Here is a 19,779-nt window from a genome sequence, read left to right on the forward strand (position 1 = left end):
GACACGCCCATCGACGAAAACTCTAAAGCTTCGCAATTTAACATCGCCAAGGCCTTTAGATGACAAAACCCATTTTTGGTGTCGATCGGATAAAATCCCTAGGAGGAGTTCGTTAAAATACAACGCCTGGAAATGGCAAAAATGCCACTTTTTCGCCGCAGGAAGTTAAAAATATCTGACTTCCTGTTGGGTTTGAGATATGGCTCCAAGAGACTTTTTGGTATGTTTTGGCATGTTTGAGGTGTGTGCCAATTTTCGTGCATGTGCGTGATTCGTGGATCGGGGGCTCGTCCGTTTAATTTTTCTAGGTGGCGCTGTCGAGTCATTTTGCCACGCCCACTTCCGAGACCCATATCAACCTGCTATTTACACCACGTTTGGTGTGTGTGCAAATTTTCATGAGTTTTCGGGCATGTTTAGACCCTCAAAAGTGCCCCGATAGGGGGCGGAATAATAATAATAATAATATTAAAGCTGCAAGCAGCGATGATAGGGACCTCGCACCCGGGCTCACCGCCGTCCGGTGGCCTCAGGATGACAGAGAACAGCGAACAGTAATAATTTAAGCCGATATATTTAAAAAATCTAAGAAAATCACCGATTTATGCCAAACCTCCTCCTCTCAGCAGGTGGCGCTATGACTGTGACTCAAGATTGGCATGTAGATGTCACCAGGAGAGGAATCTTATCAACCATGTAAGGTTTCAGGCATATCGAACATTGATAAGCTGAGTTATAAGCCAAATTGCCTTTTGTCAGCAGGTGGCGCTATGACAGACCCAATGTTGTTATGGGGATGTGTTCAGGAGAGGACTTTTATCAACCATGTGAACTTTCAGGCAGATCGGACTTTGTGTGGTTGAGTTATAATGCAAACTACCATCTGCCAGCAGGTGGTGCTATAACTGTGACTTTAGATTGGCATGTAGATGCCTTCAGTAATGGAATTTAATCAACCATGTGAAGTCTCAGGCAGATCGGATGTTGTTTGGCTGAGTTATAAGCCTATCTACCTTCTGCCAGCAGGTGGCATTATGACTGACTCATTACTGTTTTGGGGATGTGTTCAGAAGAGGATTTTTATGAGCCATGTGAAGTTTCAGGCTGATCTGACTTTGTGTGGTTGAGATATAAGGACTTCCTGTTCCACGGCGAAGCGTTGAGGTTTGTCATGCCGCCACGGACACGCCCCTCTGCAAAAACTCTAGATCTTGACAATATATCCTCACTTAAGCTTTCAGATAACAACCCACCAAATTTGGTGCTGATACAAAAAAAATAGTGGGAGGAGTTTATTACTCTGTAAATCATGACATTTCCTGTGGCCAGCAGGTGGCGCTATAACTGTATCTGGATATTGGCATGTAAACGTGTTCTGGTCTGGACTTATATTAAACATGTGAATTTTGAGGCAGATCGGATAGTGCATGCCTAAGTTATAATGACTTCCGGTTTTGTGGCGAATCGTCAAAGTTTGCGGGGCCGCCACGGACACGCCCATCGACAAAAACTATAAAGCTCCGCAATTTACATCGCCAAGGCCTTTAGATGACATAACCCAATTTTGGTGTTGATAGCATAAAATCCCTAGGAGGAGTTCGTTAAGATGCAACGCCTGGAAATGGCAAAAATGCCATTTATTTGCAGCAGGAAGTTAAAAATATACGACTTCCTGTTGGGTTTGAGATATGGCTCCAAGAGACTTTTTCGTATGTTTTGGCATGTTTGAGGTGTGTGCCAATTTTCGCGCATGTGCGTGATTCGTAGATCAGGGGCTCGTCCGTTTAATTTTTATAGGTGGCGCTGTCGAGTCATTTTGCCACGCCCACTTCAATATTGTTATGTGGATGTGTTCAGGGGAGGACTTTTATCAACCATATGAAGTTTCAGGCTGATCAGACTTTGTGTGGTTGAGTTATGAGGACTTCCTGTTCCATGGCGAAGCGTTGAGGTTTGTCATGCCGCCACGGACACGCCCCTCTGCGAAAACTCTAGATCTTTACAATTTATCACCGTTAGAGCTTTTAGATGACACCACTCAAATTTGGTGCTGATACCATAAAATTTGTGGGAGGAGTTTGTTACAGTGTAAAACATGTCATTTCCTGTTGCCAGCAGGTGGCGCTATAACTATATCTGGATATCCGCATGTAAACGTGTTCAGGTCAGGACACTTATCAAGCGTGTGAGTTTTGAGGCAGATCGGATAATGCATGCCTGAGTTATAACGACTTCCTGTTTTGTGGCGAATCGTCAAAGTTTGCGAGGCCGCCACGGACACGCCCATCGACGAAAACTCTAAAGCTTCGCAATTTAACATCGCCAAGGCCTTTAGATGACAAAACCCAATTTTGGTGTCGATCGGATAAAATCCCTAGGAGGAGTTCGTTAAAATACAACGCCTGGAAATGGCAAAAACGCCACTTTTTCGCCGGAGGAAGTTAAAAATATCCGACTTCCTGTGGGGTTTGAGATATGGCTCCAAGAGACTTTTTCGTATGTTTTGGTGTGTTTGAGGTGTGTGCCAATTTTTGTGCATGTGCGTGATTCGTGGATCGGGGGCTTGTCCGTTTAATTTTTCTAGGTGGCGCTGTCGAGTCATTTTGCCACGCCCACTTCCGAGACCCATAATAAACGTAAATTTTCACCACTTCTGAGGCGTGTGCAAAGTTCCGTGAGTTTTCGGGCATGTTTAGCCCCTCAAAATCGCGATTCATTCCGGAAAAGAATAATAATAATAATAATAATTAAAGCTGCAAGCAGCGATGATAGGGACCTCGCACCCGGGCTCACCGCCGCCCGGTGGCATCAGGATGACAGAGAACAGCGAACAGTAATAATTTAAGCCGATATATTAAAAATATCTGAGAAAATCACAGATTTATGCCAAACTTCCTCCTGTCAGCAGGTGGCGCTATAACTATGACTCATGACTGGCATGTAGATGTCTTCAGGAGAGGAAACTTATCAACCATGTGAAGTTTTAGGCAGATCGGACATTGTTTGGCTGAGTTATAAGCCAAACTGCCTTTTTTCAGCAGGTGGCGCTATGACAGACTCAATGTTGTTATGTAGATGTGTTTAGGAGGGGACTTTCATCAACCTTGTGATGTTTCAGGCAGATCGGACTTTGTGTGGTTGAGTTATACTGCAAACTACCATCTGCCAGCAGGTGGCGCTATAACTGTGACTTAAGATTGGCATGTAGATGCCTTCAGTAATGGAATTTAATCAACTATGTAAAGTTTCAGGCAGATCGGAGTTTGTGTGGTTGAGTTATAAGCCAATCTACCTTCTGCCAGCAGGTGGCGCTATGACTGATTCAATATTGTTATGTGGATGTGTTCAGAAGAGGACTTTTATCAATCATGTGAAGTTTCAGGCAGATCAGACATTGTGTGGTTGAGTTATAATAACTTCCTGTTCCATGGCGAAGCGTTGAGGTTTGTCATGCCACCACGGACACGCCCCTCTGCAAAAACTCTAGATCTTCACAATATATCATCGCTAGAGCTTTCAGATGACACCACTCTATTTTGGTGCTGATACGGGAAAGTTTGTGGAAGGAGTTTGTTACAGTGTCAAACATGTCATTTCCTGTAGCCAGCAGGTGGGGCTATAACTGTAACTGGATATCGGCACGTAAACCTGTTCAGGTCAGGACTTTTATCAAACGTGTGAATTTTGAGGCAGATCTGATAATGCATGCCTGAGTTATAACGACTTCCTGTCTTGTGGCGGATCATCAACGTTTGCGAGGCCGCCACGGACACGCCCATCGACAAAAACTCTAAAGCTTCGCAATTTAACATCACCAAGGCCTTTAGATGACAAAACACAATTTTTATTGTCAATCAGATAAAATCCCTAGGAGGAGTTCGTTAAAATATAACGCCTAGAAATGGCAAAAGAGCCACTTTTTCGCCACAGGAAGTTAAAAATATACGACTTCCTGTTGAGTTTGAGATATGGCTCCAAGAGACTTTTTCGTATGTTTTGCCATGTTTGAGGTGTGTGCCAATTTTCGTGCATGTGCGTGATTTGTAGATCGGGGGCTCGTCCGTTTAATTTTTATAGGTGGCGCTGTTGAGTCGTTTTGCCACGCCCACTTCAATATTGTTATGTGGATGTGTTCAAAAGATGACGTTTATCAACCATGTGAAGCTTCAGGCTGATTGGACATTTTGTGGTTGAGTTACAAGGACTTCCTGTTCCATGGCGAAGCGTTGAGGTTTGTCATGCCGCCACGGACACGCCCCTCTGCGAAAACTCTAGATCTTCACAATATATCATCACCAGAGCTTTCAGATAACACCACCCAATTTTGGTGCTGATACGATAAAATTTGTGGATGGAGTTTGTTACTCCGTAAATCATGTCATTTCCTGTGGCCAGCAGGTGGCGCCGTAACTGTCTCTGGATATTGGCATGTAAACGTGTTCAGGTCAGGACGCTTATCAAGCGTGTGAATTTTGAGGCAGATCGGATAATGCATGCCTGAGTTATAACGGCTTCCTGTTTCGTGGCGAATCGTCAAAGTTTGCGAGGCCGCCACGGACACGCCCATCGACGAAAACTCTAAAGCTTCGCAATTTAACATCATCAAGGCCTTTAGATGACAAAACCCAAATTTGGTGTCGATCGGATAAAATCCCTAGGAGGAGTTCGTTAAAATACGACGCCTGGAAATGGCAAAAACGCCACTTTTTCGCCGCAGGAAGTTAAAAATATCCGACTTCCTGTTGGGTTTGAGATATGGCTCCAAGAGACTTTTTCGTATGTTTTGGTGTGTTTGAGGTGTGTGCCAATTTTCGTGCGTGTGTGTGATTCATGGATCGGGGGCTCGTCCGTTTAATTTTTCTAGGTGGCGCTGTCGAGTCATTTTGCCACGCCCACTTCCGAAGCCCATAACAAACGTAAATTTTCGCCACTTCTGAGGCGTGTGCAAAGTTGCGTGAGTTTTCGGGCATGTTTAGCCCCTCTAAATCGCCATTCATTCCGCGGAAGAAGAAGAAGAAGAAGAAGAAGAAGAATAATAATAAACAGAGCAATTCCAATAGGGCCTACGCACCGTTTCGGTGCTCGGTCCCTAATAAACGGAGCAATTCCAATAGGGCCTTGCACCGTTCGGTGCTCGGTCCCTAAAAAAACGGAGCAATTCCAATAGGGCCTACGCACCGTTTCGGTGCTCGGTCCCTAATAAACGGAGCAATTCCAATAGGGCCTACGCACCGTTTCGGTGCTCGGTCCCTAAATATTACTCCTTTCAAATATATACAGTTGAGAATTATTAGCCCCCCCTGTATATTTATGTCCACAGTTTCAGTTTAACAGAGAAGATTTATTCAACACATCTACACATCTCTAAACATAATAGTTTTAATAACTCACTTCTAATAACTGATTTATTTTATTTTATCTCTGCCATGATGACAGCACATAATATTTGACTAGATATTTTTCAAGATGCTACTATTCAGCTTAAAGTGACATTTAAAGGCTTAATTAGGTGAATTAGTATAATTAGGGATGGTATTGTATAACAATGGTTTGTTCTGTAGACAACTGAAAACAAATATTGCTTAAAGGGCTAATAATATTAACCTAAAAATGGTTTTAAAAAATTAAAAACTGCTTTCATTCTTAAATAAAAAAATATTATAGGAAATACTGGGAAAAATCCATGCTGTTAAACATCATTTAGGAAATATTTGACGAATAGTTCTGACCTCAACTGTATATGTGGGAGAGTGAAAAATATAGTGAACTTTTTTTCACTGTTTTGTACTGATTTTATTTACGCTCTTTGTTCATAATGCTTGTTTTGCAGTGACGTTTGAAGCAGCGGACTGGGATCAGTGTACTCTCCCATGTGACGAGGCACTAAGGAAAGCAGGAGTGTCCAGAGTTAGCCCTCCGTCCAGCGGAGCCACCAGTTTACGAAAACCCCATGGCATCCTGGGAGAGAGAGTGGATCCAATGCTACCCCTGGAGAAGCAGGTGTATGTATGAATACATGCTCAGTGGGCTTACTATCACAAAACAAGCTTCACACGGGGTCTGGAAGAGGCTTTGAGCACCAGATATACAATTGTCAGAATTATTGTCAGAAGTCAGAATTATTTGCCTTCCTATTTTTTTTTCCAAATATTTCCCAAGTTATGTTTAATAGAGCAAGGAATTATTCACAGTATTTCCTATAATATTTTTTCTTCTGGAGAAAGTCATATTTGTTTTATTTTAGAATAAAAGCAGTTTTTATTCTTTTTAAAACCATTTTAAGGTCAATATTTTTAGCCCCCTTAAGCAATATTTGTTTTCGATTGCCCAGTGAGCAAACATTGTTATACAATGACTTGCCTAATTACCCTAACTTGCCTAATTAAGCCCTTTAAATGTCACTTTAAGGTGAATACTAGCGTCTTGGAAAATATTCTGTCATTATGGCAAAGATAAAATAAATCAGTTATTAGAAATTAGTTATTAAAACTATTATGTTTAGAAATGTGTAGAAAAAAATATTACTCTTATTCATTTTTAAGCAGAAATTGGGGAAATAAAAATACATGGGGGCTAATAATTCAGGAGGGCTAATAATTCTGACTTCTACTGTATATTTTGAAGAATTATTACTGTTTTTACTCTAGCTTTTGATGAATTTAATGCATCTTTGCTGAATAATATCACAATCCCTTTAAGGCAAGTCATTTCACTCGGTGGACATCTTTGAAACGCCTCTCGGGCAGTATGCCGGGGCATTCTGTCTGAATAGGGAAACATCAAATTCTCCAAAACTGCTTGCCAAGCTTACAATTGCATAACATATTACGAATAACCAAGAAAATTAAACAAACAGCTGTCTCTTTAGTTTCATTCCTAAATGTCCAAATCACTCAAAATCTGCAGAAACTCATGCCTGGTCCGAGCTCATCCTCTGGAGTATCCTCAGTCTATAACGATCAATGATTGGCTCCTGTACTAGAAGGTGGGGTTTATTTGCCATATAGCAATCAATGATTGGCTCCTGAACCAGCAGACAGGGCTTTATTCAGCATATTGACCGTTAAACTTTCCCTATTCAAAAAGACACGAGTGACATGTCTTGTATATTCTATGGTCTTTGATAATATTCATTTCTTTAAAAATAATAAATAAATCTTTCTGACTCTAATCTTTTGAATGCTATTGTAGGTCATTTGGGTGTTATATGCCACAGTATGAAGCAGAAAATAATGGAGTGTTGTTTTGAATAAAGTTAAAGTGTTGACAGAATGACTGACTGAGGCACAAGCTGTACAGGCTCCGTCCTTTTCTGGAAACATGGCCAGGGGAGCAGCAGCTCATTTGCATTTAAAGAGACACATGAAAACTAAGATGTAAATTATTATGTCTGATGTGTTTAAATTTCCGCTCAAAATACCTTATGGCTCATTTATATATGCTAAATGACCCTTTTTTGGGTGGTAAAAGCCGAAACAATTGGTTTTCATGTGTCTTTTTAAATGCAAATGAGCTGCTTTTTTGTATGTTGTATGCTTTATGTTCTTTGACTGTTGAACAATAATAATAAAAGAATGAAATCAATAAAATAAACTTAGCCAAAAGTGTTAAAAGCAAAATACATTAAATTACTTTACCTCATTTTTTACTGAAGTGTTAATCATGTCACTTGTTTTCGCGTTTAATATTTCTGTGTCCATTTTAGGTGGTATCATGGTGCATTGACGCGTTCAGAAGCTGAATCTCTTCTCACGCTGTGTAAAGAGTGCAGTTACCTGGTCAGGAAAAGCCAGACCAGTCGAAATGACTATTCCCTCTCTCTCAGGTACAGTCATATTGCACACAAACTCACATCCTGCGTCTAAATATGACTACTTCCATACTACATAAAGCAGTGTGTGTGTGTGTGTTAGATGAATAGTACGTCTGATAGTATTGACAGAGCAGTAGCCGGGAAGAACCCAGTTAACTTGCTTCCTCTGCTGAGATTCTGGAGTGTGCATTTATGTTCGCTTTAGTATCCCATGAGGCCGCAGGGAGGGTTTATGAATTGCAGTGAAGCAATTTAACTGACACTAGTAGGTCATCATGTGACAGCAACAACATGGAGGATGCACAATGCAGTATGTCTGCATGCTCATGTTCATACTATATAGAACATCATTTGTAATTGTTGTGAATTAAGTTTAAATTCAGATGTAGTACTATATACAGTTGAAGAATTAATTATTAGCCCTCATGTGAAATTTTTTAATATATCCCAAGTGATGTTTACTAGAGCATGGACATCCTTTCACAGTGTTTCCTGTTATAATTTTCTTATTATTTATTATATTAGTCTTATTTCTTTTAATTTGGCTAGAACCATAGACTATAAAAAATATAGATGCAGTATCCGTGATGTCACCCATACGTTTCTGAAGAGTGCAAATGAAGCTACAAGTGGGCGTGGCCAAACATCACCATTTTGTTCAAGCGACATCGCACTGAACGCTGTCAACCAAACATGGGCAAAGAGGCGGAGCATGAGCGGAGCTACGGATGCCTGTTAGCATTTTGCTTAGATGGGGTTTTTGGGAGAAACGCTTAATACTTCATTACCTGCGACTCGTTTGTGTTCTGACCACATGTGCTTGGTTGTGTACTACTACTGGACATTTTAAAGTCACGTCGATCAGCTGGTTTGTTTATAAGCTGACATACGAGTGATCCACTTATGAATCACGGCTTTAAAACACTACAATTTCCCTGTATTTGTGGTTACACTCAGCGGTCAATTCGGTAAACTGATGACCTTCACGTCCAATCACAGTCATTTCTGTTGAGCATGTGGACAATGGCAGGTTGCGCTGTTTAGGAACATGCTCAACAGTGCTCAAATGTTAGCAGCAAATGGACGTTTTTAAAATCTCAGTATTGATGGGTACCGAATTCCAGTATTGTGACAACACTACCACCTAGCAACACCCTATTTGCCATTTGACCCTCTCTTCCTTGTAACTTCCCTGTTTTTCTTTCAGGATTTGCTCTTATTTTTTAAATATTGTTATTTATTTATTTAATTTTGTTCTTGCTCTGTAACTACCTTGATATTCTACTGCTGGAGGGCAGTTACATCTGTTTATTCTGCAATGTGTAATTATGCAATTCATTCAGGCTAGAGGTGTTTTTATGGGTCTGAATGTGTTTAGCATGCTATTAATAATGTAGCTCCTATTGAAAAACAAAGTATGACCGCTTTTGATGTTTCATAAGTAATGAGGTGAGCAGTATGATCAGAATATTACATTATGGTATGCAATCCTACAGCCTTTTTTCTTTTATTTGACTTAAAATATAGTTGCATTGTTCACTATTGGCTGTGGAAAATAAAAATTGCTATAATAGTGCTGTGTACAATAGTATTCATAATGAGCTGTGCTTATATTAATCTCATGACATAAAAGCCAACTTGCATAGACTAACCATCTGCTGTTTAAAAGTCTAAGCCAGAGCATTGTCTGTTGCTTAAATCTAGCCTAAAGCGCCATCTGCTGCTAAAATCTAGCCTAGAGCGCTATCTTCTGCTAAAAATCTAGCTTAAAGTGCTGTCTAGAGGTTAAATCTAACCTAAAGTGCCGTCTGGAGGATAAAACTAGCCTAGAGCGCCGTCTGCTGTTAAAAACTAGCCTAGAGTGCCATCTGCTGTTTAAAACTAGCCTAGAGTACCATCTATTGTTAAAAATTAGTCTAGAGTGCCATCTACTGTAAAAAACTAACCCAGAGTGCCATCTACTGTTAAAAACTAACCTAGAGCTTGCCATCTACTGTTTAAAACTAACCCAGAGTGCCATCTACTGTTAAAAACTAACCTAGAGTTCTGTCTGCTGCTAAAAACTAGCCTAGAGTGCCACCCGCTTTTAAAAACTACTTTACAGTGCCATCTGCTGTTTAAAACTAGCCTAGAGTGCCATCTACTGTTAAAAACTAGCTTAGAGCGCCGCCTGCTGTTAAAAACTAGTCTAGAGTGCCATCTACTGTTAAAAACTAGCTTAGAGTGCCGCCTGCTGTTTAAAAACTAGTCTAGAGTGCCATCTACTGTTAAAAACTAGCTTAGAGTGCCGCCTGCTGTTTAAAAACTAGCCTAGAGTGCCATCTACTGTTAAAACTAGCTTAGAGCACAGCCTGCTTTTAAAAACTAGTCTAGAGTGCCATCTACTGTTAAAAACTAGCTTAGAGTGCCGCCTGCTGTTTAAAAACTAGCCTAGAGTGCCATCTACTGTTAAAAACTAGCTTAGAGCGCCGCCTGCTGTTAAAAACTAGTCTAGAGTGCCATCTACTGTTAAACTACCTTAGAGCGCCGCCTGCTGTTAAAAACTAGTCTAGAGTGCCATCTGCTGTTGAAAACTAGCTTAGAGCGCCGCCTGCTGTTAAAAACTAGTCTAGAGTGCCATCTGCTGTTGAAAACTAGCTTAGAGCGCCGCCTGCTGTTTAAAAACTAGTCTAGAGTGCCATCTACTGTTAAAAACTAGCTTAGAGTGCCGCCTGCTGTTTAAAAACTAGCCTAGAGTGCCATCTACTGTTAAAAACTAGTCTAGAGTGCTATCTACTGTTAAAAACTAGCTTAGAGTGCCGCCTGCTGTTTAAAAACTAGCCTAGAGTGCCATCTACTGTTAAAACTAGCTTAGAGCACAGCCTGCTTTTAAAAACTAGTGTAGAGTGCCATCTACTGATAAAAACTAGCTTAGAGTGCCGCCTGCTGTTAAAAACTAGTCTAGAGTGCCATCTACTGTTAAAAACTAGCTTAGAGCGCCGCCTGCTGTTAAAAACTAGTCTAGAGTGCCATCTACTGTTAAAACTAGCTTAGAGCGCCGCCTGCTGTTAAAAACTAGTCTAGAGTGCCATCTACTGTTAAAAACTAGCTTAGAGCGCCGCCTGCTGTTAAAAACTAGTCTAGAGTGCCATCTACTGTTAAAAACTAGCTTAGAGCGCCGCCTGCTGTTAAAAACTAGTCTAGAGTGCCATCTACTGTTAAAAACTAGCTTAGAGCGCCGCCTGCTGTTAAAAACTAGTCTAGAGTGCCATCTACTGTTAAAAACTAGTCTAGAGTGCCATCTACTGTTAAAAACTAGCTTAGAACGCCGCCTGCTGTTAAAAACTAGTCTAGAGTGCCATCTACTGTTAAAAACTAGCTTAGAGCGCCGCCTGCTGTTAAAAACTAGTCTAGAGTGCCATCTACTGTTAAAAACTAGCTTAGAGTGCCATCTACTGTTAAAAACTAGCCTAGAGTGCCATCTACTGTTAAAACTAGCTTAGAGCGCAGCCTGCTGTTAAAAACTAGTCTAGAGTGCCATCTACTGTTAAAAACTAGCTTAGAGTGCCATCTACTGTTAAAAACTAGCCTAGAGTGCCATCTACTGTTAAAACTAGCTTAGAGCGCAGCCTGCTGTTAAAAACTAGTCTAGAGTGCCATCTACTGTTAAAAACTAGCTTAGAGCGCCGCCTGCTGTTAAAAACTAGTCTAGAGTGCCATCTACTGTAAAAAACTAACCCAGAGTGCCATCTACTGTTAAAAACTAACCTAGAGCTTGCCATCTACTGTTTAAAACTAACCCAGAGTGCCATCTACTGTTAAAAACTAACCTAGAGTTCTGTCTGCTGCTAAAAACTAGCCTAGAGTGCCACCCGCTTTTAAAAACTACTTTACAGTGCCATCTGCTGTTTAAAACTAGCCTAGAGTGCCATCTACTGTTAAAAACTAGCTTAGAGCGCCGCCTGCTGTTAAAAACTAGTCTAGAGTGCCATCTACTGTTAAAAACTAGCTTAGAGTGCCGCCTGCTGTTTAAAAACTAGTCTAGAGTGCCATCTACTGTTAAAAACTAGCTTAGAGTGCCGCCTGCTGTTTAAAAACTAGCCTAGAGTGCCATCTACTGTTAAAACTAGCTTAGAGCACAGCCTGCTTTTAAAAACTAGTCTAGAGTGCCATCTACTGTTAAAAACTAGCTTAGAGTGCCGCCTGCTGTTTAAAAACTAGCCTAGAGTGCCATCTACTGTTAAAAACTAGCTTAGAGCGCCGCCTGCTGTTAAAAACTAGTCTAGAGTGCCATCTACTGTTAAACTACCTTAGAGCGCCGCCTGCTGTTAAAAACTAGTCTAGAGTGCCATCTGCTGTTGAAAACTAGCTTAGAGCGCCGCCTGCTGTTAAAAACTAGTCTAGAGTGCCATCTGCTGTTGAAAACTAGCTTAGAGCGCCGCCTGCTGTTTAAAAACTAGTCTAGAGTGCCATCTACTGTTAAAAACTAGCTTAGAGTGCCGCCTGCTGTTTAAAAACTAGCCTAGAGTGCCATCTACTGTTAAAAACTAGTCTAGAGTGCTATCTACTGTTAAAAACTAGCTTAGAGTGCCGCCTGCTGTTTAAAAACTAGCCTAGAGTGCCATCTACTGTTAAAACTAGCTTAGAGCACAGCCTGCTTTTAAAAACTAGTGTAGAGTGCCATCTACTGATAAAAACTAGCTTAGAGTGCCGCCTGCTGTTAAAAACTAGTCTAGAGTGCCATCTACTGTTAAAAACTAGCTTAGAGCGCCGCCTGCTGTTAAAAACTAGTCTAGAGTGCCATCTACTGTTAAAACTAGCTTAGAGCGCCGCCTGCTGTTAAAAACTAGTCTAGAGTGCCATCTACTGTTAAAAACTAGCTTAGAGCGCCGCCTGCTGTTAAAAACTAGTCTAGAGTGCCATCTACTGTTAAAAACTAGCTTAGAGCGCCGCCTGCTGTTAAAAACTAGTCTAGAGTGCCATCTACTGTTAAAAACTAGCTTAGAGCGCCGCCTGCTGTTAAAAACTAGTCTAGAGTGCCATCTACTGTTAAAAACTAGTCTAGAGTGCCATCTACTGTTAAAAACTAGCTTAGAACGCCGCCTGCTGTTAAAAACTAGTCTAGAGTGCCATCTACTGTTAAAAACTAGCTTAGAGCGCCGCCTGCTGTTAAAAACTAGTCTAGAGTGCCATCTACTGTTAAAAACTAGCTTAGAGTGCCATCTACTGTTAAAAACTAGCCTAGAGTGCCATCTACTGTTAAAACTAGCTTAGAGCGCAGCCTGCTGTTAAAAACTAGTCTAGAGTGCCATCTACTGTTAAAAACTAGCTTAGAGCGCCGCCTGCTGTTAAAAACTAGTCTAGAGTGCCATCTACTGTTAAAAACTAGCTTAGAGCGCCGCCTGCTGTTAAAAACTAGTCTAGAGTGCCATCTACTGTTAAAAACTAGCCTAGAGTGCCGCCTGCTGTTAAAAACTAGTCTAGAGTGCCATCTACTGTTAAAAACTAGCCTAGAGCGCCGCCTGCTGTTAAAAACTAGTCTAGAGTGCCATCTACTGTTAAAAACTAACTTAAGATTGCTTATCATGTTGTTCATCAAGATGACGACAAGGTTTGTTTGAGCCCAGGTCGACCATGGCTCGTTATTATATGTATATATTATTATGCTGTAATCTCTCGGCTCATCGGCTGTGTATTTTAAACATGGCGGTTCCTTTTTCATTCTGGCTTGTTGCGCAACCGAATGACATAGCTACGCGTCTAGCTTCTCCTTTTGGTACCCGTTTTTGTGTTTGGTACCCTTTCTAAAACGGCGGCAAAAAAGTAGTACGGTTCAGTTCGGTATGCCTTTTGACAGTGGGAACGGCCATAAAAGCGTACCGAACCGTACCACTTAGTGAAAACGGGCCATTAAGTATTCAAAAAACTTTTAAAGTAGGTGTTTATATCTGCATGTAGCCTAGAAAAGGAGAATTAAACGCATCATTTGAATAGTTTGACTACAGTAGCCTCTAAAATAGGCACAAATTATCCCTCAAAGCACTGAAAATGTATATATTTTATTAATAAATTTAAATACATTCATAAATTTGATTCACTGAAGCATGTATTACCAAACTACTAGCAAAAAAGTTGACCCCCTCGATCGTCAATGAATAAGGTGCACACTGAATGGAAGGTATATATTTGGGAGAATGTATTATTTTAGTTTTTTATTATTAAGTTTCTTGCAAATTTGACATTTTATTTCAGATTAATTTGAAATTAATTAATTTTCATGAATTTATTTCAGATTGTGTAACTTTGGTTGTTGATTGCTATACAAAAATGAAATAAAAGATTTTGGCATTTTTTTAAATCATTTTCTGAACATTTCTAAACAGTTTCGTTAACTATTACAACACTGTCTGTTGTATTATCACTAAATCTCTCTCATTTCACCCATTTCAGCCATTGCACATTGCTGTCCATATGTCTAAGAAAGTAATATGCAAATTGACCGTTTCCCCCTCTTTTTTTTTCTCTCTTTACTTGTGTCTGTGCAGGAGCTGCCACGGGTTCATGCACATGAAGTTCTCTCAGTCTCGTGACGGCAAGTTCATCTTGGGTGAAAACAGTCCTCCGTTCGACTCCATCCCCGAAGTTATTCATTTCTACACCACAAACAAACTGCCCATCCGTGGAGCCGAACACCTGTCACTGCTGTTCCCGGTGCTGGTGCAGACGCTCTGAGACACTCACACACACACACACACACACACACACACACACACACACACACACATCGTCTCACACGCTCACAAACACTCAGGGCTTCGCTCAGACGGCGAGTATAGTGCTTAACTTTCAATAACCGTGTTTCCACTGTTGAGTCAAACTGTTAGTAAAACCTGCCATTAACACTCCTCAATTAGGCAAAGTTATAAGGAATAGATGCAAGTGTCTGGTCTACACGCTGTCTCACAATTTGCATACTTGATAGGTTCTTGATAGTATTAAAAAAATAACTAGTGTCCCAAATTGTAGTATGTTTAAGTATTTCAGAGTTATTTCAGGTTGAAATGTAAAGTGCAGATTCACTTTCAAGATAACGGCTAATATTGACCAAAATATATTCGATTAAAACTACAAACATGGCCCAAAGTGTTTTTAAAAATAAACTACAAAAGTGGGGAACATTTGAGACTGTTAATCAGAAAGAGGCTTAGGTTAAAGTTTAACCTGATTTATATATATTTTAGTGTTATAAACAGTATATTTAATCTGCAACAGCACTGAATGTACATCTGGTCTGAAATCACAATTCTGCAAACACACAAGGAGATTTCTCTGCATGAAATACCCATGAATGGCAAATAATTAACCTGTTACGATGACCTTCTTTTGGCAGCTGATTCTAGACTAATATCTATTCTCATTCTCCTTAACCTGAGTGCGGCCTTTGACACTATTTCTCACAGCACCCTCATCAATAGATTATCCTCTCTCGGCATCACCAGTATGCCACTTGACTGGTTTAAATTTTATCTCTCTGGCCGCACTCAGTACAATCAACTCAAATCATTCACTTCTCAGCATTTTACAGTTTCTTCAGGTGTACCCCAGGGCTCAGTCCTGGGCCCCCTGCTTTTTATCATCTGTCTCCTTCCACTTGGTAATATTCTCCATAAATATACCATACAATTCCACTGCTATGCGGATGACACCCAGCTCTATTTCTCTGGCAAACTCTCTTTTTGTTTTCCACCTACATCCCTCACAGTCTGCTTAGCAGCAATCAAATCCTGGCTCTCTCTTAACTTCCTTAACTTAAATAGCTCAAAAACTAAGGTTTTACTTGTTGGTACCAAATCAACTCTCTCCAAAACTGACAGCTTTGCTCTTTCTATTGATGACTGTTCCATTTATCCCTCTAAACAGGTTAGGAGTCTGGGTGTCATCCTTGACAGCAGCCTATCTTTTGATTGTCACATATAATAATATTTTAATTATAATTTAATAATAATAAATATTTAATAATAATTTAATTGTCACAATAACATCACTCGGTCTGCTTACTTCCACCTGTGCAACATTAACCGTCTCCGCACTTCTCTTACCCCTCATGCCACTGCTCTTCTTGTCCATAGCCTTGTCACATCACGATTAGATTACTGCTACTCTCTTCTCTTTGGTCTCACTCATAAATTTCTCTGTAAGCTTCAGTTGGTCCAGAACTCAGCTGCCCGGATCATCACCACAACCCCTTCTTCTCATCACATCACCCCTGTCCTGCAGCAGCTTCATTGGTTACCTGTTCAGTTTCGAATTGATTTTACAACTTTGATGTTAACATTCAAAGCCATCCACAATCTCGCCCCTCCATATTTGTCTGCCCTCATCCACATTTCTGTTCCTTCTCGCACCCTGCGATCTTCTTTCTCCCTCCACTTGTCTGTTCCCTTTTCTTGTCTATCGTCCATGGGCAACAGAGCATTCAGCTGCTCTGCTCCACGGCTTTGGAACTCACTACCACTTGCCATCAGAAACATTGACTCCCTTACACTGTTCAAATTAAGACTCAAAACCCACTTATTCAAGATGGCTTTTAATACTTAATTAATTTTATCTGCACTATTGCTGTGTATATTTTTTTTATTATTTCTCTTGTTTTATTGCTCTTGTTTTATTGTACGGTGTCCTTGAGTTGCCAGGAAGGCACCTTTAAATAAAATGCATTATTATTATTATTAATATTAATATTTTCCTCAGCAGTGTTTCTCAACCACGTTCCTGGAGGAGCGCCAGCACTGCATGTTTTGGGTGTCTTTTTTTCTCTGTTACAAACATTGCAGGTCTTTTACTCTCTTCTAATGAGCTAATGATCTGAATCGAGTGTGTTTGGAAAATGAGACACAGAAAATGCACAGAGCTGGTTTCTCCAGGAACATGGTTGAGAAATGCTGATTTACAGTATAGGAAATTAATTATGAAAGAAATATGTAGGATCTGACGAGACGATTGACAGAAGCAGCAGTCATTAAAAGATGATGTCTCTTAGCTTGTTACACACTCAAAAGGCTGTACTTTATCTTGCAATAAGAATACATACTTTAAGGACGTAGTACAAGTAGGTGAATTGGGATGCAGCATCAATATATGATCAATAATTAAAACAGCAATTCATTCATTTATATGAGCAGTCCACCTCAAACAAACAGAAAAGGGGAAAAAACACAGCCTAATTTAGTTGCCGCTTCCTTGAATCCCTTTATTTTTAATCACTACTTACTTATTTTTTCTACACTTAGGGTTAGAGTTAACCCTAGGGCTAATCCTAACCCTGAACTTTTGTGTTCACACCACAACTGCAATACTATTCTTGGTAGTTTAAAGATTTAAGGATAAAATGTAGACCGGCCAAAGTATTTATTGAGAGATTTGCTAAATACTAAACCAATGATGTACAGCAAAAGTAGTATGAGTAGATGAACTGGGACACAGCACTACAGCATCAACATTTGACCAATAATTCAAAATAGCAATTCATTCATTTGTATCAGTAGTCTACCTTAAACAAACAGCCTAATTTAGTAGACACTTCCTTCAATCCTCTTATTTTGATCACTACTCAAAAATATTCTGATATTATTGAATTACAGTATCAACAGACACAAATATGATGATATATAAAAAAAATAGAAAGAAATTTTAGGGTTGCCTACTTTTGTTGCCACTTACTTGAAACCTGTTATTTTTAAACACAAAAACTCAAAAAATACTCAATTATTACTGAATTCTAGTTACAAAGACACAAATATGAAGCTAAATAAATGCACATTTAGTTCTTCAGTTGTTCATGTTCTCATTATGGCGATTGCTTGCATAATTAGCCTTTAGCATCACATTTCTAAATCTGAATCGCATTGCAATCAGTGTTATTTTAGACACTCACTAGTGGTTTTGAAGTTGATATTAGCTTGTGTTCTACTGAGAAACGCACCCCTGCCATAAATGCACCCCCTCTTAAATACGCATCTATTAACTTAAATTAATACTTTTTTAATAATAGTTATGACATTAATGAAAATGACTGAAGTGAGTTTCATTATGGAACCTTTCCCTTACAAAAGATGTATATACACTACCTGAAAATTCTTATCGCCTTTCTAAGTTTTAGGAACAACAAATAATAACTTGACTTCAAGTTGATCATTTGGTATCAGAAGTGGCTTATATGAGGGCCTACATATTACGCTCATTTTACCAAAATAAAATATGATCATGCCTTGATTTTTAATTCTTTAATTAGGGCAGTAAGGTCTGACTTTGCTGAGACAAAAGTCTTGTCACTGAACAGAAATAATGTCCAGTATAGAATATAAAGTCATGCTGCAGTGGAAACAGAATGAATATTGTGCCTGACTCCATCATGAGCTTGGAGGACTGCATCCACACATCTCTGCAATGACTCCAATCACTTATTAATAAAGTCATCTGGAATGGCAAAGAAAGCGTTCTTGCAGGACTCCCAGGGCCCTATCATACATTCGGCGCAAGGCGAGACGCAATTGTTGTTTGCTAGTTTCAGCTCTGCGCAAGAATCGTTTTGACGTTTTGCGCCACGCTGATTAAATAGCAAATACATTTGCGCTCATATGTGCGCCCATAGGCGTTCTGGTCTAAAAAAGAAGGCGTATTGAGGCGCATTGCTGGCACGTTGCTATTTTGAGAAACTTTTTTCAGCTTATTCATAACAATTTGCTTTTGTATAATGTTATTATTATTAGCAGTATTGTTTATTATATGCATATTTATATTTGTTTTATTAAAAACAAGCTTAGATTTGTCCACCTGTCAGGTTTTTATACCATATGGGGCACAGCATGTGTATTAGGATATGACTCTATCTTGTTCATAAACAATGGTGACAGGACTTTTCATTTTGATCACACTGACACTTTGATTGACATCAATACTTGCTTTTGAGGAATGAACTATCCATTTTGAGCAGGTGACGCGCTTTTGCAGGTTATCAGCTAGGTTTTGCAGTTTGCACTAATTTTTTTGCAGTTTGCATTAACTGTTGTGCAAATGTAAATATTGCAGTGAGAAATGCACCAAAGTGTCTGAGAAAAACTGTAAAAGGAGAGCACCTGGAGGTGGGAGAAAAGTCTGTATAAAGATGGCACAGAAAATAGACTCTTCAGGAGAATTGTCCAGGAGAGACTTCAGATTGCTTTGGGGTTTGCTCTTGACTATCTCAACTTCAAACCTCCAGTCTCATCATTGATAATTGATGGAAAGGCAGAGAACTACGATAACAATTATAGCCTAATGCTAATGAAAGTGCATTTCACAGCAGTGGTGCGTTTCTCTACACAACAGCTTGTACACACTGATATGAAAACATGCTAGCCATTCAACAGTGGAAATGCGGCTAATCACTCTTTGAGCAGATCTCTGAGAGTTTGATTTGTATTATAGATGGGATTGATTTGATATTTCCGAGGCGAGCTCGACTGAAAGCACCGTCGGCCTGTAAATGACACTGTATTGATGTGCGACACGAGTGTGAGGAATATTTGACACACTGCTGGACTTTTGTGTTCGCAGCACTGCAGCCGCAATACTACTCTTGTTCGATATGGGGATCAAATGTAGACCGACCAAAGTATTTATCGAGATGTTTGCTAAATACTAAAGCAATGATGTACAGCTGAACAATCCAATGCTTTGTAGGATTTCTTGATTCAAAAAGTGAAGCAGTTCATCCACAATGATCATTCTGTTGTCATTTATTCATACGCATGTTGCTTCCAAGCTTGTATGGTTGACTTGAATCTTTAAAACAAAAAGGAGATACTTTGAATGATGTTTAAGCTGCTCTTTTCCAGGCCATAAAAGCGATTGGTGACTATGGTTAAGTCCAACAAGAAAAAAAGTATAAATGGATTTACATATAATTAGTTGCAATATTGCAAGTCTTCTAAAGACATATAACGGCT

General features: G+C 39.8%; 1 protein-coding gene and 1 long non-coding RNA gene across 5 annotated transcripts in view; both read left to right on the top strand.

Moving 5' to 3' along the window:
- Positions 1-15,442, top strand: part of shda (Src homology 2 domain containing transforming protein D, a) — a 76,800-nt gene extending 61,358 nt beyond the window's left edge. For 3 of the 4 annotated variants that reach the window (XM_087239627.1, XM_087239628.1, XM_087239626.1), the window contains 3 exons: positions 5,831-6,002; positions 7,706-7,825; positions 14,338-15,442. In XM_087239627.1, coding sequence (XP_087095753.1) covers positions 5,831-6,002; positions 7,706-7,825; positions 14,338-14,524 — 479 coding nt within the window. In that variant the 3' untranslated portion in view covers positions 14,525-15,442. 4 annotated transcript variants of the gene reach the window in all.
- Positions 1-19,779, top strand: part of LOC147846539 (uncharacterized) — a 214,014-nt gene that overhangs the window by 148,724 nt on the left and 45,511 nt on the right. The gene's annotated exons all lie outside the window — the stretch shown is intronic.

Source organism: Danio rerio, chromosome 2, assembly GCF_052040795.2.
Source record: "Danio rerio strain M-AB ecotype USA chromosome 2, GRCz13ab, whole genome shotgun sequence".
In the NCBI taxonomy this organism is placed as follows: Eukaryota; Metazoa; Chordata; class Actinopteri; order Cypriniformes; family Danionidae; genus Danio; species Danio rerio.